This window comes from Schistocerca nitens, chromosome 3, assembly GCF_023898315.1.
Source record: "Schistocerca nitens isolate TAMUIC-IGC-003100 chromosome 3, iqSchNite1.1, whole genome shotgun sequence".
Classification (NCBI taxonomy): domain Eukaryota; kingdom Metazoa; phylum Arthropoda; class Insecta; order Orthoptera; family Acrididae; genus Schistocerca; species Schistocerca nitens.
Window position 1 is genome coordinate 224,246,908 of NC_064616.1, and position 27,791 is coordinate 224,274,698.

Sequence of the window (27,791 nt, forward strand, 5' to 3'; positions counted from 1 at the left end):
CAAAACGCAGTGGTCATGTGGTCCACAGTACTTGTGCAGAAATGGTATAAAGAAGCGAAACATGTGCAGACATCATACCAGAAAAGAAGATAATCAACTAATAATTATCTTCTGTTCTGGGATGATGTCTGCACTTCTTGCTTCGCTTCTTTGTACCATTTTTGCACAGCCACATTGAACCTCATGACCAAGACATTTGCTGTCTGCATCTTACTGCTGACACTCGCAAGTAACGCGATAGGTAGAACATTTTGAAGAAGGACACTAAGTGTCCGAAACTGGTTAAGAAATTAAATTTCTTTTATGCAACTCGTTGCTAATTATTTCGATGTATAATATCGTATGTCAACCATGAAAAATGTGGGCGGGTGTCCTATGTAACTCTTATGTGTCAAGGCACAATATGCTAGATATGGTTGCGACTGATGGGCACTATCAGTAGTGTCCTTGTTCTAAAATGTGTTTCAAGCATTCAGAGTTTGCAGCCAAGGCAGCCAAGCAAAGATGTTGACATTTCTATCTCAGACATTAGGAACGGGGCACCAGTTTTGACTTCTGCAAACAAAATAGGACAGCGTCGGGTACTCTGTTAACGTAAACCTTCCTGAACGGCGGGTGTGTGGAGGCGGAGCGCAAGGTCGTGATAATTATCCGGTGTCAAAGGTCACTAGATCTTACGCCTCATAATATTTGTCTATGGGGTTATGACAAGAATAATGTTTATACACAGACAATGTCTGCTTCAATTCGAGAACTTATAGAGGTACTTCACTGTGAATTCTGTAACTGAAGAACAACTATCATTCGTATGGCGCGATATGTAGCGTCGAGCTGATGTCTGTCGTGATACACACGTAATTCGTTTAGAATGCAAAGCTAGATACCCTCATTTGTCAATGTATGCGTAATCTGTTTTCATCGCGTGCAGTTTATAGCAGTAAAATGATTTTAAAATGTACTTGTTTCTCAAGCATCCTCCACTCTTACAAGGGAACCTCCCCATCGCACCCCCCTCAGATTTAGTTATAAGTTGGCACAGTGGATAGGCCTTGAAAAACTGAACACAGATCGATCGAGAAAACAGGAAGAAGTTGTGTGGAACTATGAAAAAATAAGCAAAATATACAAACTGGGTCGTCCATGTGTAATATAAGCAATAATAAGGGCAGTGTGAGATGAGGAGCGCCGTGGTCCCGTGGTTAGCGTGAACAGCTGCGGAACGAGAGGTCTTTGGTTCAAGTCTTCACTCGACCGAAAATTTTAACGTTTTATTTTCAGTTTATGTGACAAACTCTTATGTTTTCATCACTTTTTTTGGAGTGATTATTACATCCACAGGAAAACCTAAATCGGGCAAGGTAGAAGAATCTTTTTACCCATTCGCCAAGTGTACTAGTTAGGTGGGTCGACAACATATTCCTGTCATGTGACGCACATGCTGTCACCAGTGTCGTATAGAATATATCAGACGTGTTTTCCTGTGGAGGAATCGGTTGACCTATGACCTTGCGATCAAATGTTTTCGGTTCCCATTGGAGAGGCACGTCCTTTCGTCAACTAATCGCACGGTTTTGCGGTGCGGTCGCAAAACACAGACACTAAACTTATTACAGTGAACAGAGACATCAATGAACGAACGGACAGATCATAATTTTGCGAAAATAAAGAAAGCAAAGTTTTCGGTCGAGGGCAGATTTGAACTAAAGATCTCTCGTTCCGCAGCTGTTCACGCTAACCACGGGACCACGGCGCTCCTCACCTCAGATTGCCCTTGATATTGCCTAACTTACGCATGGACGACCCAGTTTGTATATTTTGCTTATTTTTTCATAGTTCCACACAACTTCTTCCTGTTTTCTCGATTGATCTGTGTTCAGTTTTTCAAGGTCTATCCACTGTGCCAACTTATAACTAAATCTAATGGGGGTGCGATGGGGATGTTCCCTTGTTAGTACACGAGAATTTGGATATAATGATAGGAACAGGATTCCATGTTCATTATGAATAGCTCTTATGTAATGCATGAATGTCCTGCAGGTAATGTCTTTCAATACCTGCATATATTTGTAGTGATTAATCATTCTCGCAGGCACAGTAGTGCATGGATAACAAGAATGTGTGAATTTGTTTCAAATGTCTGCGAGTCATGTAACTGACGCGGGACGTGGGGACCAGCCCGGTATTCACCTAGTAGGATGTGGGAAACTGCCTAAAAAAGACATCCAGGCTGGCCGGCACACCAGCCGTCGTCGTTAATCCGCCGGGCGGATTCGATCCGGGGCCGGCGCGCTCACCCGAGTCCAGGAAGCAGCGCGTTAGCGCTCCTCCTTTTTTTTTTTTTTTTTTTAAAATCTCATTTTGTTCGCTTTTGTTCATTGCATCTACTCGGGGCGGACGTCGTAAGACATCCATTGAAGTTCGTTGTTGATCTATTAACTCAGTTTTTTTATTATAGAGGGCAGGTAACCCTCTGACCGAACACGCTGAGCTACCGTGCCGGCATGCTCTCGGCTATCCTGGCGGGTACTGTATGTTACTCTCGTCTAAAAATGTTTATATGAATTAGTTTTTCGCTAGGCTAGTATCATTCTTTACTATATATTTCGTGTGTCTATGTGATGTATATCTTTACTTGCTGTTCAATTTTGTAACAAGAGATTCCATAGTAGAGATGAGCACTGTCTCCTAGTCAGCTGCAGGTCAGGCAGGTGGCTGCTGCAGACATGTGTAAGAAAACAGGCCACACAGCCCTGGTGTGGTCCCTCATGACACAGTTGTAGACAGAACCGAAAGTATCGTACAAGGAGAGGACGCCTACTCGTCATCGCCGAATTCGTCCAAATTCATGGTACATGGTGAGACATGAAAGTGCCTCAAGTGGGAACTTCAGATGGCCAAGCGTTTAGGAAATAAAGGAATTTGACTGGGTGTTGTGCGATGTCCTTAGGTTAGTTAGGTTTAAGTAGTTCTATGTTCTAGGGGACTGATGACCATAGATGTTAAGTCCCATAGTGCTCAGAGCCGATAAAGGAATTTTGGTACGGATCTATCAGCATGTGCACCTGTGACAATGTGTTTAGGAAGCGGTTTTTGGCTCAGCGATAAGAGAAAGGAAACGTATTGGAAGGGTCGCAGATTCGACTCCACCCAGCGGCAAATATTTTTGTGCTCCTTGGCAAATATACTACGAGCTGTTCCAAGATGAAGATAGATTGCCAACGTGCAGTATCAAAGTAATTTCCCCCCCCCCCCCCCCCCCCACAAATGTACGCCGCTAGTGCAACCCTGCGTTGTATATTTTTACCGTCAGGTAAAAAACCTAATAAAAAAAGGTCAAAATTGCACTTACCTCATCGAGAAGGAAAAAGAAATCACTTCCCGAGAAGCTTGCATCAAACTACATTCCATTATACAAAACCAGCTATCCTCGCACGTATTCAGCGACATGCGGCGTTATGCGTGGTTCGCTGCTGGACTGTGCGATGGAAGACGCTGTTTTCAGAATGTCATTTGGAACGTCCTCTTAGAAAAATTATGAATGACAGTCCTGCAAAAACTCTTACGTTATTTTATTTCCAAACAGCTGAGCAAAACCCAACGTACTCAGAGTTTTCTCTTTACTTATTCTGATCATCACTAAACTGACACATTTTTAGCGCAACGCGATCTGACTTTCAATAATCCCTACAAAAGAATGGTCCTGGCTAACAATAACCTATACCTTTCATGAATCACCTCACAAAAATCTTCGTTACTCGAACTACTGCAATACAGCGAGCGTCCGCTTATAGTAACCTATCAGAACTCTGGCATCTCTCTCTCCACAGCCAACACTGCTGGCGGCTCACCTCCGACTGCCCAACGCTAAGCGCTGTTCACATCCAACTGCCCAACACTACACTAGCGAATATTCCAAAAATTCCCCAGCCACAGACTGCACAGAGCGCAGTCAGCGATTTTCATACACAGCACTACATGGCATTACCAACAAAAAAACCTAAAAGCCTACTTACACAATCAAGTTTGTTTTTCTATGGAGACATTATAAGAAACTATGTCACTGCAAAAAGGTGGGATTGCTCAGTGTTCTGTACCCCAACAGCAAGCACACGGCATTCCACAAACAGCACGATCCGACTCGACGAGACATGTCGAGATCATACCACGCACACTTCGCTCGGTATCACGCACCCTACATTGGAACCTAATATATGACCACCCTCCAATGTGTGGCTCTTCTTTGCAGCTCACGTTGCTGTCTGGTAAAAAAGGCAGGTGTGTGCTTCACGGGAGGGTGTAATCTTGAGAGAAAGGGGGAGCAGAAGGTGATATTGACAGGCTCTGGCTCTGAGCACTATGGGACTCAACTGCTGAGGTCATTAGTCCCCTAGAACTTAGAACTAGTTAAACCTAACTAACCTAAGGACATCACAAACATCCATGCCCTAGGCAGGATTCGAACCTGCGACCGTAGCGGTCTTGCGGTTCCAGACTGCAGCGCCTTTAACCACACGGCCACTTCGGCCGGCGATATTGACAGCAATGGGGAGAGTGTTTCCATGTGGGGACAGCAGAGTGGGTGATCTTGAGGGGGAGGTGGCGACCTTGGGGAAAGGGGGAACATGTCTGGGAATATGCAGTTTAGATATAAAATAAGGTTGAAGATCTGTTCAATTTTGAAACTCCCACTTCACGGTATGGTACATAATGATACAGCTGCCCAACTCATATATTGAGAACATTTTCGAATCGCCTCAGCCCATCGTATACCATTTTTCGTCCGACTACTACAATGGCTGCTAGAAACTGGTACATTCGCAACTAGGAGGGTTGATTGTGATGCTCTGTGGACTTGGCTCAGGGTTTGTGGACCGTATGTATGAAAGCGTGCGTCGCAGATACATCTTGTGCAATTAACAGCAAATTAGAGACGTGGAGCAGTTCCTGTAGAGAACACAGGTCAGAGCTTATGACCTCTGCTGTGTTCGTGAAGCGGCAGATTTGGAAGTGATCCAGTATTCAAACTTATTGTATGTCCAAACAGTACATTACCGGACCAGTGTTTCTTATTTGAATTTGATCTTAAAAGTCCTCTCTACAACCCCTAGTACATTGTAATCGGGATTGTGAAACACCCCCCATAAATGTATTTTGAATTCCATGTTACAAGCATCACGTGAAAACTAAATGAAAGACGAATAGTGTAGAAATGGCGTTACAACAGGCACATAAATCTTTAAAAATTTGTTTTATCTGTTGTCCATTTTGGAAGATTTAGCCTGTGGTGTCACCGCCAGACACCACACTTGCTAGATGGTAGCATTTAAATCGGCCGCGGTCCGTTAGTATACGTCGGACCCGCGTGTCGCCACTATCAGTGATTGCAGACCGAGCGCCGCCACACGGCAGGTCTAGTCTAGAGACTCCCTAACACTCGCCCCAGTTGTATAGCCGACTTTGCTAGCGATGGTTCACTGTCTCCATACGCTCTCATTTGCAGACACGACAGTTTAGCATAGCCTCCAGCTACGTCATTTGCTACGACCTAGCAAGGCGCCATATTCAGTTACTATTGAGATCGATATTGTGAATCATGTACCGTCAAGAGCGACGTTCATCATTAATGGATTAAAGTTAAGTATCACACTAATTATGTTCGCTTTCTGATTCTAATTCCTTGTCATGTTCCAGACCTCACGTCAGTATAGTTCTTCCCTCCTCACGCCAGCCTGCGTGAGCTGAAACGCGTTCATTTCGGTCTCCTCTAGTAACACGGTGTTGGCTCTTCTGCCAACCCAACATAGCCATCTTCATATCCCTGCAGTTTCATTGTATCACAGGGAATTTCTTGTTAGCGATATGTTGGAGTCACCATGCTGTTGGAAAGTATGAGGTCTGCATCGTGTTCCTGAGCCAAACTTGAGCCTACAGGTTGTCCTAAGGGGCTCCGGAACGCCCTATATCTGCAATGTTAAAATAACGCTTATAAATTACATCTTTCCTCACAAAGTATTTGAGGTAGGAAGTTGAACTTTGTACAAATTATTTATTGGAATATGGGCTACAACTTAACACAGGGATTTTACAAAATTTTAGTTCAGTTATTAAAGATGATTTTTTTCAATTGTAATGAAAATTCACAACATTTTTTTGCAATTTTTTATTTATATATTCAAAAATATACAGTTTTTTGGAAAAAGGCTGTGTTAAATTATGCAGAAGGTGCTGTGTAACATTTACTGAAAGTTTGAAACAAATATGTTTGGAAGATCCTTAGAAAACATGTAATTAGTATGAGAAAATAAAAGTTTTGGGAATCGAGCGACAAAGATTGGATTAACTTTTTAGTGCATTCCAGGTCCATAGGATGGATTATCTTCATCCTCTGCAAACTCCTCCTCCAGCTTCCTCTTGTTCCTCCTCCTGTTTACTCTTGCTTGTATTTCTAGACTCTTTACAGCCCTGTCTGCAGCCCGAAGGCGTTCCTTGTCTAAAGCAAGCATCGCTCGTACCATGTTAGAACCTATCTTCATTCCCATATTTCTAAATACCTTTGGCTTGCCAACATTTCTCCTTTTCTTAAAAGCCTTCAGAGGATTCCTAATAACTTTACTTTTACTCATTATTATACTTCAACAAAACAGACACTCAAGAAACAGAATTAATTACGAATATTTTCGAGATAACGACAGAGTAAATAAACATGAAACAATCGACAATCACACCAGCGATATATATTGAACCATCACAGGTTAGCCACAACACATACTTTATCTCCCATCACTAAAATGTACCTGATGAACACGGACGTTAATAACACCATTTGACAGCAGTTTAACAGCGCCACAGTGCGTCACGCCCATGTAGAACACATTTCAAAAAAATTTAAAAATAGTTGTAGTCTTCGGAATTGAATAAATTATATATCTATTAAAAGGTAATAGTCTGCAGATTCAGAAAACGCAAAAAAGTAAAAATTGAACTTTTCATGATTTTTGAGCCTTTCCGGAGCCCCTTAAACCTTTTGCGTCAAAGTGAAACAGGTGATAGTGGGAACACAACCGATTGTATTGAGACAGTGAACCAGTGGTCAGAAATTAATATTTGTGTTATGGACATACAGTGTACACAGCATAACAACTATGTACCTTACAACAGTTATTGAAAGTGACCCATGATGGTGTTTTCAACAGCCACAATAGCCATGTCTGGAATGCGCACAATCCCCGTGCTATCCACAAGGGTAGCCACCAGCAACGAGTATCTGTCAATGTGTGGGTGGGCATTGTCCAAGATCACCTAAAAGGACATTATCTGCTGCCTCCCCATGTGCTGCCGTAGTCCTTGGAGACTGTGTACCTGTTGTTGTCCGCGGAAGGATGTGGTTTCAAAACGACGGTGCACCAGTCCATTTCCATGTTTGTCCGCGAGCACCTGAACAACACGTACCCTCACCGTGGGATTGGAAGGGGAGTCCTGTTCCACGGCCAGCGCGATCGCCAGATCTCACACCTCCAGACTTTTTCTCTGGAGCTAAGTCAAGACGTTGGTGTATGAAAGCCCCGTAGAAACACATGAAGACCTGCTTACTATGGTCCAAGCTACCTGTCTCCTGGTACAATAGACACCAAGGATTTTTGAGAGTGTGTGGCAGAACTTCGTGCGCCATTGCCATACGTGAATTGAGACTGGCGGTCGTCGCGTTGAACGGTTACTATGAGCTACGTTGTTATTGTGTACGCTGTGTATGACCATAACACAATAAATATGCATTTCTGTCCATTTGTTCCCCATCTCAATATAATTGGTTGTGGAGCGACTATCACCTTGTTTCGATTTAGCGCAAAAGGTTTGACACACACTGTATACAACAGGTAGTTTGTAACTGTTTTTACAAATAACTGGAGCTTATCTTCGAATTAAAGCGAGTATAAAAAGAGTGGTGACAGGAGCTTTTCCTGTTCTACATCAACGTTCATTATATTTTTAGTATGAAGAACACATCATTAAAGAGTAGCGTATAGCCATCTTAGTGTGAACAAACTGTTTCAAAGCCGGTAATACCTCAGGTAAAGATAGTTTGAAAGTCATTGTGGCATATAATTTCAACATGACTCGTTATTATACAGTCACAGTCCGTTGATTACGTCATGTTTCGAAAGGTTGAGGAAGCATCTGTCAGCTCTGAGAAGTGTGACACACCTGTGTGCTGTCTGACAGTGAAGAAAGACGTTATGTCGTGCCTCGCACTGACGCACACAGCAAGCTGTTGTGTCTCCCTTCAGCAATCGTAAAACATTTGTAGCGTAGTTTTTTTTTAGAACTTCGACAGATTAATCTCCTTTAGGCTTTAAATTGGCGACACCTCTGTTTCCGATGTCTTCGGATGTCATGATCTTGCCCGCTGTGATTGGTTTGTATAGCTCTGTTTCACTCAGCTCTCAGAATACTGGTCTGTTATTAAGTTGCTCTTAATCTTTGTAAACAGCATATTTTTATCAGGTATTACCCTTTCCCTTGCTGAAGGACTTTTCTTATCATAAGCTGTGCTTGTTCTATATAGTTATTGTATAACGAGTTGTGATTGCGCCTACAAATAATAAAAAGAATTCCTGCTGTTGATTGGCTCTCTACGTTTGACTCAGAATGCATCAGATTGACCATTATAGAATGTGCTCTAGAGTCTACACACTGATTTGTTGAAAATTTATTAGTGAACGATTTCAGACTTACATAGCTGATTTCCAAACTTGCAGGTCAGACGGAATGTAGTGATATATTCAAGCAGGTGGCATGTAGTTTCCTCAGCGAGATAAGTTCAGTGTTGTCCTATTTTGGTTAGGTTAGTGTTTTTTAACGTCCCGTCGACAACGAGGTCATTAGAGACGGAGCACAAGCTCGGGTTAGGGAAGGATGGGGAAGGAAATCGGCCGTGCCCTTTCAAAGGAACCATTCCGGCATTTGCCTGAATCGATTTAGGGAAATCACGGAAAACCTAAATCAGGATGGCTGGAGACGGGATTGAACTGTCGTCCTCCCGAATGCGAGTACAGTGTGCTAACAACTGCGCCACCTCGCTCGGTCCTATTTTGAAACTTTGTTCATTCAGACTTGAGTAAGGAGACGCCGTGGCGTAGACGCGAGTCTGGTTCAAATGGTTCAAATGGCTCTGAGCACTATGGGACTTAACATCAGTCCCCTAGAACTTAGAACTACTTAAAACTAACTAACCTAAGGACATCACGCACATCCATACACGAGGCAGGATTCGAACCTGCGACCGTAGCGGTCGCGCGGTGCCAGACTGTAGCGCCTAGAACCTCTCGGCCACAACGGGCGGCGCGAGTCTGCTATATGGGAGCTTCAGATCCTCGTCTAGCATATCTAATACTGGAACAAGTGGATGAACAAGGGACAGGACTGTCATTAGTTTGTACATGAGCCGTGTAAAATAGCGAACAAGTATTCTAAAATTCATTCCACACTGGTTCCGAGAGCCACATTAGTTCGGAGTCGCCCGCCGCTGCCGAGAATGCGACAAACGGCGTATCGCTCGCTCGCTTCACGGGGCAACGTCGATATCACTTCGCCGCCAGTCGTAGAGTAACACGGACAAATTCGCAACAGACACGGTGGAAATAAAAGTAAGCGAACTTAATTGTTCGAAGCGGACAGTTGTGAGCATGCGCGTCGGAAAGCTGTCGTAGGGGCGGTGCGGCGCCGGTGGGAGGCATCCGGTAATGAGGGGAGGCGAACCAGTTTGAACTGGCTGCCGACCACGGACGCACGCGGAGCCCGCCAGCGCGTCGACCCACCTACGAGGAAACAAAAGCCGCATGTCTGGAACACGCACTGGTACGCGCGCACTAATCCGCGGGGCGACGCACTGGCCTCGCGTGTGTGACGGCTGGCGACCATGTGCGGCCCGACTGGACGCCAGCCGGCGCGCCACCACATGGACGAGTGCAAAAGGTAACTCTGTACCTACTCTCTGACTGCACGTGAGGGCGAACTTGTGGAGCAGCCCTGTCGCGATTGTGTAGAGGTTTGACTGGCAGGCGGGAAGGGTCGGTGCTCGTCGGCTGTCGGTGTACCGCCTCAGAGGCGAGTCGGACGGTAGACGCCAGACGCGAAAGGGAGAGACGCGAGCTGCCGCCGCGGTCCAGGCTCGGCGGGAGCCGTCTCCTGCAGCCACCAAACACTATCGCGGCCCCATCGCGAATTCGGGAAGATACCGGTTGTCGGCAGGCCGTACCGGCTGAGTCTGCGCCACTTCTTGTGGCTGAGGACTGCGCGATCTGGCACGCTCAGGACTAGAGCTGTAGAGTGTGCTAATAGACGTACTGGCTGTTGCCATCCGGGTATGACGCATCACCGCGACAGCACCTCAGTAGTAAGGTGCTATTCGAGACGGCGAGTGTTCGACAGGATCGATAGTAACATTGGTTGTTCCCCGAGTAAGCGCAATAGGACCTCCAGTGTTCTGATTATACGTAAACGTGGCAGCTAACTCTAAAAATAGATAAATGTAAATTAATGCAGATGAATAGGTGAAAGAATCCCGTAATGTTTGAATACTCCATTAGTAGTGTAGCGCTTGACAGTCACGTCGATTAAATATTTGGGCGTAACATTGCAGAGCGACATGAAGTGGGACAAGCATGTAATGGCAGTTGTGGGGAAGGCGGATAGTCGTCTTCGGTTCATTGGTAGAATTTTGGGAAGATGTGGTTCATCTGTAAAGGAGACCGCTTATAAAACACAGATACGATCTATTCTTGAGTACTGCTCGAGCGTTTGGGATCCCTATCAGGTCGTATTGAGGGAGGACACCGAAGCAATTCAGAGGCGGCCTGCTAGATTTGCTACTGGTAGGTTTGATCATCACGCGAGTGTTACAAAAATGCTTGAGGAACTCTGGTGGGAGTCTCTAGAGGAAAGGCGGCGTTCTTTTAGTGAATCGCTACTGAGGAAATTTAGAGAACCAGCATTTGAGGCTGACTGCAGTACAATTTTACTGGCTGGCTATGAGCACTATGGGACTTAACGTCTGTGGTCATCAGTCCCCTAGAACTTAGAACTACTTAAACCTAACTAACCTAAGGACATCACACACATCCATGCCCGAGACAGGATTCGAACCTGCGACCATAGCAGTCGCGCGGTTCCGGACTGAGCGCCTAGAACCGGCAGACCACCGCGGCCGGCGTACAATTTTACTGCCGCCAACTTACATTTCGCGGAAAGACCACAAAGATAAGATAAGAGAGATTAGGGCTCGTACAGAGGCATATAGGCAGTCATTTTTCCCTCGTTCTGTTTGGGAGTGGAACAGGGAGAGATGATGCTAGTTGTGGTACGAGGTTCCCTCCGCCACGCACCGTATGGTGGATTGTGGAGTATGTATGTAGATGTAGATATCAGAAAGGATCAGGAGAGCTAAATGAAATGTGGTACGAAGCGTATTTGGAAAGTGAGGTCCGATTAGAGGCGAAATGGAAACCACAGTCAAAATCCGATGGAACTTCGCACAGATGTGTTGGACAGTGTCTTTAGTGTGCAAGTCGATCGCTTCGCGTCGCTCTTTTCAGTTCAGAGCGCAAAGTGATCACATAGAAATGCCTAAAACGTTTCCCGCCAAGTATGTGGATGTAGTGAGAGATTTCGCCTGAAACTATGCACATGACATAAGATGAATGTCATGCGTTTCTTTCTTACAAGGGGAGGCCGCCAATTGCGAAATTCACTCATGGCCAAAGGTGTAATGTGGCAAAGCAACAAGATGCACTTCTCAGTCGTAGTCGAGAAAATCGACAGTTAAAAGAAACCGTTGCGTTGAAATACTCTCTACGATTAATCATTTTCTACAGCGTCGTGGCGCAGCGGTAAGCGCTCGGGTTCGTAATCCGAAGGTCGCCGGATCGAATCTCGCGCCATGCAAAATTTTTTATTAGCTTTTTTATATATACACACATAAACTATTAATGAATTGCTTATGCATGTTGGTGAAGGCGGATCGCTCTCCAATTGTACCGCCTCCATTTTTTCCGTTTGTTTTACAGGGTGTACCAAAGCTCTCACGTCCGTACTAATTTTCGACGATGTTATAAGTTGCGCTAGGGACCGCATCTACCTTCTTTCGAAGTTAGCAGGCAACTACGCTGTTATGCGGCGGCTCATTTCGGCCCATTCAACATCTGTCCTTCAAGTGTAACGAGCGAGTAACGGAGTTTATATTTCATACCTGCCACAGCAAATTTGTGTTCTTGGGGTCTCTATTCTAATTCGAACGTTTGACTTACGCTATACGTATTCGTTTCGGAATATCGTTTCTACGTCTTCCGTTAACTGTGCGTGGTTAACATTATGAAGACAATTAGTAACATTTGTGAAATACATCTTTGTTTGCGGAAAACACAATGATGTTCGAAGTCGCCAGTTTTTCCACGACAAACGACTTTCAACAACTTATTATATGCATAATTGTTGCAACTGATTGCCTATATATATATATATATATATATATATATATATATATATATATATATTGTGTGTGTGTGTGTGTGTGTATATATATATATATATATATATATATATATATATATATATATATATATATATATATATACACAATTGGAATTACAAAAAACAAATACAAAAAAAAGGGTTGCATGGCGCGAGATTCGATCCGGCGACCTTCGGATTACGAACCCGAGAGCTTACCGCTGCACCACGACGCTGTAGAAAATTATTAATCGTAGAGATTATTTCACCGCAACGGTTTCTTTTAACTGTAGATTTTCTCGACAACGGCTGAGAAGTGCATCTTGGTGCTTTGCCACATTACACCTCTGGCCATGAGCTTTTATTATGCGCAGTATGAATTGAATCTGAATTTCACAATTGGCGGCCTCCCCTTGTTAGAGACAATTTTCAGCCGCATTCTGCAGGGGCAATGAAGACGTTCCTGCAGCGTTTTCGATGGGAAGTGTTTGATCACCCACAATACAGCCCTTAATTGGCTCCCTCCGTTGTTCATATCCGCTCACATGAACCGCCGGCTATGCAGACAACATTTTGGCACAAACAACGAAAGGCAGGCCAGCGTAGAGAATTGGCGGAAAGCACAGGCAGCTACTTTCAGTGACGAGGGTACGGGAAAATTTATACAACGCCTCGACAAATGTTTAAGTCCGAGTGGCGACTATTTAGAGAGATAGCTGGAAGGTGTGGCTAATTGTTGCGAGTAAAAATTTTGTGGTTTTCATTTCGCGACCGATCGGACCTTACTTCCCGAATAGCCCTCATATTTCCACGTCTAATAAATGGCCCTGTCTCTAGATGAACTGGGTGGAGCAAAATAATCTGGTAAGATCAGAGCAGTGTTAGGTACGTCGAATCAGGCAAGATTTTGCACATAACCGTAGTTAGGAAATGCACCTTTGTGTAGCTATGACCTTAAAACCACAGACAGTGCCCGATAGCGAACGTGGTTTAGTGTATCTAGCAGTGCCGTTTCGTCCGACAGAGGTGATGCTGTGTTGTGCTCTGGTTGTGGCATTTCGGTCCTTCAAGCTTAGTTGACTTAATAGCCATCCTTTACCCAGTAAAAATACCAGAGAATTCGCAAAAATGGTTCAGATGGCTCTGAGCACTATGCGACTTAACTTTTAAGGTCATCACTCACCTAGAACTTAGAACTAATTAAACCTAACTAACCTAAAGACATCACACACATCCATGCCCCAGGCAGGATTCGAACCTGCGACCGTAGCGGTCGCTCGGTTCCAGACTGTAGCGCCTGGAACCGAACGGCCACTCCGGCCGGCTAGAGAATTCGCATCTAACGTAACTAACCATGGACGAGAGTTAGAAATTCGTCTATCGTTGATAGCTGCGCTTAAACAATTATCATTTAATTTAATTAGGCTGTTAATGCAACTGTGCTCCTCAGCATAACAGATATTAGCTTGGGCAAGCTAGTTTAAATTCACACACTAGTGCGCCCACGTCCCTAATTGGCTGTCGTTTTATAGCTATAGCTCAACAACTGTGTACGATGGCGTGCTTAAAAGTATGTGAAAACTCTTAAAGCTCTTTGAATAAAACAAACGTTATTAACACTCTACATCGATATTTTCGTGTCTACGTATCTGCAGACCTCTACCGCTGAGGGCTCCGAATTGCAACCTGTAACAAGGCCGTGTGTAACATCACTTTGTCAGTGTGTCAGAACAGCACGCTGCAATCGAGTTTCTAACCGCAGAAAGAGTTCGTCTACACATGGATTACAGTCTCCTTCAGCATAAAAGTGCCAGACCACACACGAGCGGTGCGACATCTGCAACAATCCGACGCCTTGGGTTCACTGTCACTGATCATCTTCCATACAGTGCCGCCTTAGCCCCATTCAATTTTCATCTGTTTTCAAAACTTGAAGAACGCGTTCAAGGGCTTCACTTTGGTAGCGAATAAGCGATGCAAGCAGAAGTGCGGTTGTGGCTCTGTCAATAGTCAAACATTCTACAGTGGTGGAGAACTGTATTTGTCTCCAGGGTGACTACGTTGAGAAATAAATATGAAACATAAAGATGTAGAATGTTACTAAAGTTAGCGTTACTGAAAAAGCTTGAGTTTTCTCACAAAAAATTCGGAGGCAGTACATTCCAGCATGCCTTCGTATTTGCGATCTATGGTTTTCTGGAAAAACTTACTCGTCATCCCCTGTCCTGCTGTGACCTTACTGTCCGAATTTTTTCTCCATCCTGTGAATAAATGCCCTGTCTTGCTGTGACCTTACTGTCCGGATTTTTTCTCCATTCTGTGAATAAATGCAAGTTAAGGCCCATAATGAAAAGAACATGATAATACAGGATGTGATTACAAGATTAGTGATAAACAGTCACATAGCGTAAATACTAACGGTTAATAATACGAAACAATATAAAATAGATCGGTCACGCGAAATATGTATCAGGGGTACCTAATGGGAGGCAGATCTTTGGTAAAGGTTCTGGAAAAAGTATAACGCATATATTGTAAGAAAACATCGTCAACCTGACAGCATATTTTAAGGATAAGAAAGCACTCTTTAAAGATATCAGCCCCAAAATTCGACCCCGCGTGAAAATTTGGGCCATAATTCTTGATAGTGGGCAGTTACGGACTTCCGAATGTACAGCTTTAAAACACCAGCACACACCGATTGTGTGTCACTCGCTCCGCCTGATAGCAGCCCCCAATGCCCGAGCTAAAGCATTCTACAGCGGAGTAAGAGGTTCGTGTTTATAATGTCGCCGAAACGACAAGCTACAGTGCTTTGTTCGTTGTGTCAAAGTGCGCTGTTTCAAACCTGTAGCTGGTGCCAGAGATGTCTTTACTGTCAGCACTTTTGTATTGCGATTCACAAATGCAGTGTAAATTAATGAAATCCATAAGTGTGTCGTAGGAGAACAAGCGTAACGCCATTTTATTAATAACATGGCTGTTGTGTGCTGTTTTCTTTGGATTCTAAAGCTGGCAGTGTTAAAGTGAAGTACATTTGCAGGAGATGCGCTGTTCTTGAATATCTGTAGTGTTAGCAGTTAGCCAACACTACGCACACTACTTGGTTGAGGAGGCCGAATGCACGCTATAAGGTCACGCAGGATGGCGTGAGGTCTGAAACAGGATACGTAATGAATGCTATAAAGAAAAGTACGTAGCTTCTGGAATACTTAACTTTAATCCATCATTTGTATACATCGTTCTTGATGAGACATGCTTCATACGATAACTATCAATTGCTATGGCGCCTTGCTAGGTCGTAGCCATTGACTTAGCTGAAGGCTATTCTAACTATCTGCTCTGCAAATGAGCGAGGCTTCGTCAGTGTGTATCGCTAGCTAAGTCGTCCGTACAACTGGGGCGAGTGCTAGTCCCTCTCGAGACCTGCCGTGTGGTGGCGCTCGGTCTGCGATCACTGCCAGTGGCGACACGCGGGTCCGACATGTACTAATGGACCGCGGCCGATTTAAAGCTACCACCTAGCAAGTGTGGTGTCTGGCGGTGACACCACAATATCATTGGTATGATTACATGTAAATCGAAAATCGTTAACTTCATTTCGTAATAATTTTTTAGTTGCTTAGGTTTATTCATTTCAATTTTGATATACAATCTAAGACATAAAAAGATGCACCACGAAGGAACTGTCCGAATGGGACGGAATTCGGTGCACATGATGTACATGTACAGACAAACAAATGATTAAAAATTGAGAAAAACTGGAAGATTTATTCAAGAGAAAGAGCTTCAGAAATTGAGCAAGTCAGTAACCCATTGGTCCACCTCTGGTTCTTATGCAAGCTGTCACTCGGCTTTGGATGTCGGATGGCCTCCTGAGGGATATCGTGCCAAATTCTGTCCAATTGGCACTCTCAATCGTCAAAATCTCAAGCTGGTTGGAGGGCCCTGCCCAAAATGCTCCAAACTTTGTCAGATAGAGAACCGGAGACTTTTCTGACCATTATACGGTGTGGCAAGCACGACGACGAGCAGCAGAAACGTCCGCCTTGTGCGGGCGGGCATTATCTTGCTGGAAGGTAAGTCCACGATGACTTGCCTTAAAGGGCAACGAAACAGGGCGTAGAATCTCGTCGACGTACCGGTGTGCTGTAAGGGTACCGCGGACGACAACCAAGTGGACTGCGCTACGAAAATACGGGGAGCAGCTCACAATTCCTCTTACTTTAACAACAGACAGCGAAAGGTCATTATTCAGTGTTGAGAATGGCTGTGATGTAGGGTCTGAGTGGGGTACGGTCAAATGGAGGGTGCCCCAGTGTTGCGGCCACTCCTGTTCCTTAATTATATAAACGATATTCCCTCTAGTATTATGGGTAATTCTAAAACATGTCCGTTCGCTGATAGCACTAGCTTGGTAGTAAAGGTTGTTGTGTGCTACATTGGCTCTGGTTCAAATAGTGCAGTTCATGACAAGTTCATGGCTTATAGAAAATGAACTAACGCTAAATCTCAATAAGACTCAGTTTTTACGGTTTCTAACACATAATTCAACAAAACGCGACGTTTTAATTTCTCAGAATGGCCATATGATTAATGAAACTGAACAGTTTAAATTTGTAGATGTTCAGATGGATAGTAAACTGTCGTGGAAAGCCTATGTTCAGGATCTTGTTCAAAGACTTAATGCTTCCTTTTTTACTATTCCAACGGTATCTGAAGTAAGTGATCGTTCGACACGAAAATTAGTCTACTTTGCTTATTTTCATTCGTTTTGTCGTATGTTATTACCTTTTGGGGTAACTCTCCCCACTCTAAAAGGATATTTTAGGCTCAGAAACGGGCATTTCGGGCAATAAGTGGTGTAAGTACGCAAACCTCTTGTCGACCCCTGTTCACTAGTCTGCGTATTTTGACATTGCCCTCTCAATATATATATTCTTTACTATCGTTTCTTGTTAACAATATCAGCTTATACCCAAGAATTAACAGCTTTTACTCAGTCAGTATTCGGCAGTAATCCAATCTGCATTCGGGAGGACGACGGCTCAATCCCGCGTCCGGCCATTCTGATTTGGGTTTTCCGTGATTTCCCAAAATCGCTCCAGGCAAATGCCGGGATGGTTCCTTTGAAAGGGCACGGTCGATTTCCTTCCCTTTCCTTCCCTAATCCGATGAGACCGATGACCTCGCTGTTTGGTCTCTCTCCCCCAAACAATCTAATCCAATCCAATCTGCATTTGGATCGCACTTCCTTAATTCTTGTGCAGAAAAGTGCACTGCATCCATTTTCAATAAACTACCACAATAATTCAAAAATCTTAGCAGTAATCCACGCGCGTTCAAATCTAACCTGAAGAGTTTCCTCATGGATCACTCCTTCTATTCTGCTGAGGAGTTCCTTGAAAAATTAAGCTGATTCTTATGTTATATTGTTGACTGCGTTTACTTAAACTTACGGCTTGACTTCTTTTGGGTTCATAAACATTTTCTCTGTTATTACTTTTATGTTGTAATTTCATGTACTGACATGTTCTATGACTTTGGAGATTTGATCCCCAATTTTATCCTACGGAACTAGGCGTGCAAGTAAATAAAGAATAAATTAGAAAAGTAAATGGCTCTCCAGACTATCACATCTGGTTGCCGGTACGTATGGCGGGCGTTCCCAGACAAGTCTTCCCTGGTCATCGGGGCTCCGTTCGAAGCAGAACTGGTCTCCGAAGACAATTCACTTCCAATCAATGAGATTCCAGGTCGGAGACTTGTCTGGAGACGTCCCGGACAACGGTGGCATACCAAGCTAATTGTGGCCCACCATACGGGCCGACAGCCAGGAGTAATGGTGGGGGTGCTATTTCTTTTCATATCAGGACCCCTTTGGTTGTCACCCACGGTACCCTTACAGCACATCAGTATGTCTACATCTACGTGATTACTCTGCTATTCACAATTAAGTGCCTGGCAGAGGGTTCAGTGAACCACCTTCATGCTGTGTCTCTAACGTTCCACTCTCGAACTGCACGTGGGAAAAATAAGCACTTAAATTTTTCTGTGCGAGCCCTGATTTCTCTTATTTTATCGTGATGATCATTTCTCCCTATGTAGGTGGGTGCCAACAGAATATTTTCGCAATCGGAGGAGAAAATTGGTGATTGAAATTTCATGAGAAGATCCCGTCGCAACGAAAAACGCCTTTCTTTAATGATTGCCACTCCAATTCACGTATCATGTCTGTGACACTATCTCCCCTATTTCACGATAATACAAAACGAGCTGCCCTTCTTTGTACTTTTTCGATGTCATCCGTCCGTCCCACCTGATGCGGATCCCACACCGCACAGCAATACTGCAGAATAGGGCGGACAAGCATAGTGTAAGCAGTCTCTTTGGTAGACCTGTTGCACCTTCTAAGTGTTCTGCCAATGAATCGCAGTCTTTGGTTTGCTCTACCCACAATATTAACTATTTGATCGTTCCAATTTAGGTTATTTGTAATTGTAATCCCTAAGTATTTAATTGATTTTACAGCCCTCAGATTTGTGTGACTTATCGCGTAATCAAAATTTAGCTGATTTCTTTTAGTACTCATGTGAATAACTTCACACTTTTTTTATTCAGGGTCAATTGCCACTTTTCGCACCATACAGATATCTTATCTAAATCATTTTGAAATTCGGTTTGGTCATCTGATGACTTTACAAGACGGTAAATGACTGCATCATATGCAAACAATCTAAGACGGCTACTCAGATTGTCTCCTACGTCGTTAATATAGATAGGAACAATAGAGGGCCTATAACACTTCCTTGGGGAACGCCGGATATTACTTCTGTTTTACTCCATGACTTTCCGTCTATTACTACGAACTGTGACCTTTCTGACAGGAAATTACGAATCCAGTCGTACAACTGAGGCTATACTCCGTAGGCACGCAGTTTGGTTGGAAGACGCTTGTGAGGAACGGTGTCGAAAGCCTTCTGGAAATCTAAAAATATGGACTCAATTTGACATTTCCTGTCGATAGCACTTATTACTTCATGTGTATAAAGAGCTAGCTGTGTTTCGCAAGAACGATATTTTCTGAATACGTGCTGACTGTGTATCAATAACTCGTTTTCTTCGAGGTATTTCATAATGTTCGAATACAGTATGTGTTCTAAAACCCTACTGCAAATCGACGTTAGTGATATAGCCCTGTAATTCAGCGATATTCTACGTCCTGTTTTGTTGCCCATCATGGCAAGCCATCCTGGGCTTACAATTCGTCAGGATAATGCCTGCCTGCACTCGGCGAGAGTTCTTCCCGCTTGTCTTCGTGCTTAACAGACCCTACCTTGGCCAGTAAGGCCGCCATATCTCTCCCCAATTGGCAACGTTAGAAGCATTATGAGCAGGGCCCTCCAACCAACTTGGGGTTTTGATGAGCTAAAGCGCCAGTTGGACGGAATTTGGCACGATATCCCTCAAGAGCACACCCAGCAACTCTGTCAATCAAGGGTAAACTGAATAACTGCTTGCATAAGGGCCAGATGAGGACCAACGCGTTATTGACTTGCTCAATTTGTGAAGCTCTTTCTCTTGAATAAATCATACAATTTTTCTGAAATTGTAATCATTTGTCTATCTGTACATGTACGAGGGTCACTCCAAAAGAAATGCACACTATTTTTGTAAAAATACAGTTTTCAATCCGCATGTGTGAAAGTTTTACAATGTGTAGATACATCCTTCCCGCTTGTTTTCAAACTTAGTTCAACCTGTTCCCGTGAAGGCGCCGTCGCAGCATGTCTTCAAGATGGCTGTTATACTTGACGTTCCTCAGAAGCAACGTGCTGTCATAGAATTCCTGTGCTGTGAAAACGAGACAGTGGGAAACATCCACAAGGGGTTGAAAAAGATCTATGGAGATGATGCTGTCGATCGCAGTACAGTTAGTCGGTGGGCAAGCAGGTTACGTGACGAAAGCGGGCACGGCAACAGTGAGGATTGTCCTCGCAGTGGCAGGCCTCGTTCTGCACACACTCCAGACAATGTGCAGACAGTTAACGAATTGGTGACTGCTGACAGACGCATCACAGTGAACGAATTGCCACGCTACGTTGGGATGGGGGAAGGAAGTGTTTGCAGAATACTGAAAGTGTTGGTGTTAAAGGTTTGTGCCAGGTGGGTTCCCAGGATGTTGACAGTGGCTCACAAAGAAACAAGAAAAACTGTATGCAGCGAACTTTTGGAACAGTACGAGAATGGTGGAGATGAATTTCTTGGATGAACTGTGACAGGTGATGAAACATGGCTCCATTATTTTTCACCAGAGACGAAGAATGGAGTGGCATCATGCAAATTCACCCAAGAAAAAAAATTCAAAACCACACCTTCTGCTGGAAAAGTTATGGCTACTGTGTTTTTCGATTCCGAAGGATTTTTGCTTGTAGACATCATGCCAAGTGGAACCACCATAAATTCTGATGCATATGTGACGACACTGAAGAAACTTCAAGCTCGACTGAGTCGTGTTCTACCTCATCGACAAAAGCAGGATGCTTTGCTGTTGGACGACCATGCACGGCCACATGTCAGTTAAAAAAGCATGGAAGCGATCACAAAACTCGGATGGACAACAATGAAACACCCGCCTTACAGTCCTGACCTGACTCCATGTGACTGTCATCTCTTTGGGAAACTGAAAGAACAAGGTTTGAAGATGATGACTCCGTTGTGCACGCTGCCGAACAGTGACTCCAACAGGCTGGTCCAGTATTTTACCGTGCGGGTATACAGGCGCTGGTTCCAAGATGGCGTAAGGCAGTTGAGAGGGATGGAAGTTATGCGGAGAAATGAAAATATTGTTCCTAATGGATGTATCTACACACTGTAAAACTTTCAAACATGTAGAATAAAAGATAGATTTAAAAACAAATAGTGTACATTTCGTTTGGAGTGACCCTCGTACATCACATCTACCGATATTCGTCCCATTAGGATAATTCCTTCGTGGTGCGTCGTTTTTTCCCCCTTGGAGTGTATATAAAACTGCTGCAAAATATCAGTACGACAATATTGTTAAAGTAATATTGAACGTGTATGTGTATGAGGTTGACATATTACATTCTCGTTTTACTTACCACGTTTTCACGTGGGGTAACACATGTTCCCGAACAATATTTCAAGACACGTCGGGCAGGTGTCACTCCTTCCTCCTTAATCTGCCCTAGTCTTCAACATCTCGCGAGTAGGAGGGCGCTGCTTGCCACTCTGCTGCACAGTACTTCTTCGTATTAGGCTGATGCAGTTAGGCGGCGCGAGCGTCAAACAACCGGTGCGCACGAGTGTTTTAAAGCTGTGCGTTCTGAAGGTTACAACTGCGTATTGTCGGAATTACGGGTGAAATCTACACGCAGGATCGATTGCTGGGGCCGATATCTTGCTAGTGTGCTTTTTCTCCTTAAAATATGAGTCAAGTTGGTGATGTTTGCTTTGTAGAAAATCCACGTACAAGAAATTAAAGATAAATTCTCGAATACTGTTGCAGTATTTGAGACCCTTATCAAGTAGACCTGAGTATAGACGTCGATGGCATACTCTGGCAATGACTTGGGAGCAAAACAAATTGATAGAGCATCAGACACAGAAGCGTTGAAAAAAAAAAGTATTCAAATGTGTGTGAAATCTAATGGGACTTAACTGCTAAGGTCATCAGTCCCTAAGCTTGCACACTACTTAACCTAAATCATCCTAAGGACAAACACACACAACCATGCCCGAGGGAGGACTCGAACCTCCGCCGGGACCAGCCGCACAGTCCGTGACTGCAGCGCCTAAGACCGCTCGGCTAATCCCGCGCGGGAAGCAACGTCGTTTCATCAAGTTGAATCTGTCGTCTCGAAGGCAGAGGGAACGAACATGTTCATTTGACTTTGCCCAACCACATTCCATTTCACAGTAATTGGCGTTGTTAAGTAGCACGTATTGAATGGAAAATTATCATAAGGTCATTCACTGTGTTGAGAAAGACGAGGTGAAATGAGCAACTGTTGCGTCAGAAAAAAATGGTTCAAATGGCTCTGAGCACTATGGGACTTAACATATGTGGTCATCAGTCCCCTAGAACTTAGAACTACTTAAACCTAACTAACCTAAGGACATCACACACATCCATGCCCAAGGCAGGATTCGAACCTGCGACCGTAGCAGTCGCGCGGTTCCGGACAGAGCGCCTTAACCGCGAGACTGTTGTCAGAGAATTCGTACAAAATGTTGAAATGTAGTCGACAGATTGCAGAATACGGAGGAAAGAAAACGATGGTCCAAAGATGCAGTAGTACGCTCGCAGTAAATGTTCTACGGCAATAGCCTAAAATGTGAAAAGTCTGCGATACTACGAAGAATATAATGAGATAATAACTCTGTAAAATCCTCAGTGCTTTTGTCGTACAGAAATGGACTACAAAAGTAACAAACTGTCAGAAAAATGTCTCTGTCCAGAGGATTCAGTTTTAAAAATTGGCTTATTAAACAACTGATCATATAAAAGCGCACACTGTCGCCATATTCCTGTGTCTCTGGCATACACAGATCGTGTTCTAATGGATAGCGTTGCCACCTCTGGATCACGGGACCCCAGTTTCGATTTCTGGCCGGGTCGAGGATTTTCTCCGACCGGGGCCTGGGTGTTCGTGTTGTCCTCCTCATTTCATCATCATTCGGGAAAGTGGCGAGACTGGACAGTGAAAAGATTGGGACTTTGTAGGGGCGCTAATAACCGCGCAGTTTAGCGCCCCACAAACCAAATACTGTCATCATTCTCTGGCGTAAAAACAACAGTGCCGACACTCTCACTGGAACTTTCGTTTGGAAGACAGGTGTATGGGAGAAAGCTTAGGGTTTAACGTCCCGTTGATGATAAGATCATAAGACGAGACACAAGCTCGGATAGAGCAAGGATGTGAAGAAAATCGGGAGTGTCCGTTTCTCAAATTAACCATATCGGCACTTGCCTCAAGTGATTGAGGAAAGCCACAGAGAACGGATGAGACGATCATATGGGGATCCTGACGGCCGTCATTCCTAATACGGGTGCAGTGTTACTACTGTGCCATCTCGCTCGATACTTAGGTTTGACTTGTCGTTTAATTCGTTGCGTCTACACCAAATCTAAACTCTATCTCTGTACATGGTGTCGCAGGAAGAATGGCCAATATTCGGGGATATGACAGGGACAGTCATTCGAAGGAAAGAAGTCTAGTAAACATGGGCGCTAAAATGCATGCGGTAGGAGCTATGAGCACTTCATCTTCGCTACTCTGAAACACCTCTTCTTTTGAACGAGTCCGCATAGCTCCTAAGTTTTGCATTTTGGAACCGATGTTTACTAGACAAGTTTTTGCTTTATCCATACTATCCTCCCAAAATGTGAAGACAGAGAGCTTGTAGTAGAAGAGGTTTGTTTTAGTGCTCATAGCCCTCAAGGTATGCATTTTAGAGTCCATGTTTACTAGACGTTTTTGCTTCGAATGGTCGTTGCTGTGCTATCCCTGAATATTGACCACTCCAGGGACATGCTGTGTTGCCATGTACTTGTTGGCTCGAATTTTCGTTTTTTAGTTCTAACTGCGGTATGTGTGAGACTGCCAACCGTCTTAGAATACGAGTTTCCATTCGGTACCACTCAGCACTTCGGGGTACTACACATAAAAGTTTCAATAAAATTACCAACACGTCGCAGATGATAGTGTTACCACCTTAAATTTTTAACGGCATTGTAATAATTTGAGCACTTTTTATATTGGTTTATGGTGATGTTTCTTTCTTAAAAGCCACTCGATCGGAAAAATTTTGGTGCCTATGAGTTAAAATGCTCACGAGCCTAGACATACTCATTGGGCGTTGCAGCTCCAAAGTTGTCAGAAAGTTTTATTTAAAACGTGTGTCAATGTGGCTCCGAGAACTGTAACGAACTGAAGCTGTTCTAAATCGGTAATAAGTGCAGGCCACTTAAACTGAGCAAAACGCGCACCAAAGTAAGCGTGATGGTCGCGAGAGACTGATTCCGCGGAGCGGATCGGGTTTGTATCTTCTCTTAATAGGCAACTTCGTGCAGCTTACATGCGAACTGGGACACTGATCAGTTCAGGTACGTTTTCTGTTTTTTCTTTTGTATTTTGCGGCGCGATGCGATTGGGTTAGAGTTTGCGACTCGCAGGTATTCATATACCGACGTGGCAAACATCTTGTTGATTTGCTGACGCCCTAAGCGTCTTATCTAGACTAGTGCTTGGCTCCTTCCCAAGTTTCACCTAACCCAACCAATTACGAACTGCCTGCGCACTTTTTCTTTGCCTCTCGGCTTAAAAAAAAGTAAATAGCTTGTTTGCCAGCGTGTGCGACCAATAATGCAGATGCAGCCACAGTGCCGTTGTCGCACGCTGTTCAAAGTTTTCTACTTCCAGTACTGTGAACAAAAACCATCCCTGTTCTGCTATGGATTCCACCCACAACACCTTTGGGTGTAATAGTTTCAGATTTGATTTTATGAAATATGTCGTCGGTTCTTACTCTCGAATGTCAGTTTTGTTTCAGTAGGTGCTTAGTTTGGAGCGCAGAATATAGGTCCCATTTCTCTTGTTGACAACATTGGAAGAGGAAGTTCGGTGTTACAGCCGTATCCTGCGTGGTGAGGCTGGCCGCCTCCGTTCCAGTACCCTTTTGAAAAAGGCAAAGAAAAAGGTCGCTGGTAGTTCATACGTAAGACAATTTCCATGTCAGCGAGGTTACACTTTCCACAGACTAACCTCGTTGTCGGCGGGACATTGAGCTCCAAGGGTAGGAAAGCTTGGCTGCGGTAGCGAGGGCACACAGTGTGTGGACACGCGAGCGTAGGCGAGCTTTCAGGCCCAGTGGGCAGTAGCCAGTATTTGCAGTTTTGTTGCAGTGTAGTTTGCACTTGGTAGTAGCGATTAACGGGAGACGTTTTTTGCAGCGAGGCCCTGTTGACGCTACCGTCCCTGGCAGTATGCAAGCAAGAGGCGCCCTCGCCATCTGGTCCGCACAATGAGTCGGGGTAAGTTCCACGCCACGTCCACGCCTGCGCGCCAAGCCTGCACCCAGCCAAGTCCTACCACGGGACCACTCAAGTAGGAGCTTCCCGCAGATCGCCAACCAGCTTCGTGAACTTAAGTCTGGTTGCGTTCAAACGCGCTGGGTGAATCGGGGCCTCCGCCGTAAACTCAGAGGGACGGTAGATAACCCAAAGGCGACCATCTTACCCCAAATAACCCATGTTTTCGGACGCACCATTTTGGAGTTATCTACCCTCTTTGAAGTGTACAGGTATAGTACAAGGTAGGTTAGCTTTAATTGGGTCACATATTGCCACACTAAGATCACTTCGACTCTGCTTCCTTACGTTATTGAAACTAGGATTAATTTGGTCCCACAAAGCATTTAGCTTGGGTCTAATGTGCCACTCAACATCGCATAGGAGACAGATAATAGGTGACACAAAGAAATATAAAGGAATTACGTATTCATTCCTGAAGCATCACTGCGTATAGTTTGCAAAAAGGTGATCAGAGTGATCCGCGAAACCCGATCACATACATTACATTCTTTTGGATTTTGAATTTTGTAGAGTATATTATAAAACTTGAGAGTTCAACGTCCTGAAGACATATAGAGGCCATTAGCGACGAAGCACAAGGTCATTTGGACAAAAATGAGGCGGTCTTGTTGACGGAACCCTCCCAGCAGTCGCATTATGTGATGCTGGGAAGCCTCGAATGGCCGAACGGTTTTTTCTTTGCCACCCCTCCCGAATACGATTTCAGTGCCTTACTGTAATTTACAAAAAATATAGGTGCATTACGTCGGTTGATATTGGAGGTCATAAAACGGCTGACGCCTATAAAATCAACGATGTTAGCGAAGCAGCGTACGCGGCGAGGGAAAGGCGTGTACATTAGGTTCAACGACGCCAACACAAGCAATTTGAAATGTATGGATATACTTGTGCAATACGTTTGAGTACCAACAACAGCCTTCAAACAGGACTCAACAATATTAAAACGGCCCGTACGAGTTCCTAACAAAGAATGATCTCTTGCGAGATCTACCTTTCCTCTGAGTTCGTCGCACGTATCTAATCCACCCATCATTACTTTTATTTTCCGTTTGCATGGTGCAGCAACTTGTCTATAATTCCACTCAATTTATTTTTCATTACACAGTATGTTGGTCGCACAAGACAACTCGTAGCACAAAGACACAGTATGTAATTCTTCATTCTGTGTAAAACTGTCAGCAACAGTTTTGTTGCAATTCTGTGCAAAAACTAACACAACTTTCAACAAATTCTCTGGCGCGCGTACTGTAGTGTAATGACGTAAGTTTGTATATAAATGATTTTCTTTTGACATATGACCATGTGCTGACTTCGTCACCTACATCAGTTACAACACACTTCAAAATTATTTAAACTCTTTTTTAAAATTTGTCTCAGAATGGTTCTTGAACGAAACTGTAAAACATCATTTGAGTCGTATGCGCAGAATTACGTCACTCGGGCCAATTGGTTTGCGTAAACTTTTTCAATTTTAGATGTCGTTTGTTTCTCCTCAGAAATTATATTGATACACGTTATCTGATTTAAACGATATTAGAACCACATTGAATAAACTTTTTGAGATTCAAAGTCGCGATGAACGCTGTCAAAATTCAATAATCTTGTCAAATATATTATTAATTCATTCACATAATTCTTCATAAATAAATCCTCGGAACACGTATTTCAACTTTAGTAGCATCCACTAGTTTATTATCTTCCTACATACAGACGTGAACCTGAGCCTTGACGAGACAAAACTAACATTTTCAATAAGATTAAACTTCCTATGATATCATTGTTGTACAAAACATTACAAATTCTCATTTATTTGATTTTTAGAAGCACGACGCAACAACTCGGTTTCAGGATCTTCTGTTGCTCCTTGGCTGTCGACCCGCGACGTATAGTGGCCAGCAATTTTCTCTCTGGTCCCGGCAGCGAAGATGCTGTCTCCGTTCGTTGCGCCGCCCTCTCCGTACATGAAACATAAAAAAAATACAAAAACTTTAGACAATTCACAACCATTACAAATATTACAAAAATACATAAACAAAACTAAATTACACTTATATTCACCTGCAAACTGGGCTGACACTGGTGGATGGGTGACGCTTAAATTTCGCGTCCCGCTACAGTACACACACACACACACACACACACACACACACACACACACACACACAGA

The 27,791-nt window shown here is 43.9% G+C and overlaps 1 protein-coding gene across 4 annotated transcripts in view; it reads left to right on the forward strand.

Annotated features, from left to right (window-relative positions):
* Nucleotides 1–27,791, forward strand: part of LOC126248185 (transcription factor CP2) — a 916,521-nt gene that overhangs the window by 652,020 nt on the left and 236,710 nt on the right. For 3 of the 4 annotated variants that reach the window (XM_049948961.1, XM_049948962.1, XM_049948964.1), the window contains one exon: nucleotides 25,484–25,564. The exons of the other annotated variant lie outside the window; for it this stretch is intronic. In XM_049948961.1, the coding sequence (XP_049804918.1) occupies nucleotides 25,484–25,564 (81 nt within the window). The remainder of the gene's footprint in view (nucleotides 1–25,483; nucleotides 25,565–27,791) is intronic. 4 annotated transcript variants of the gene reach the window in all.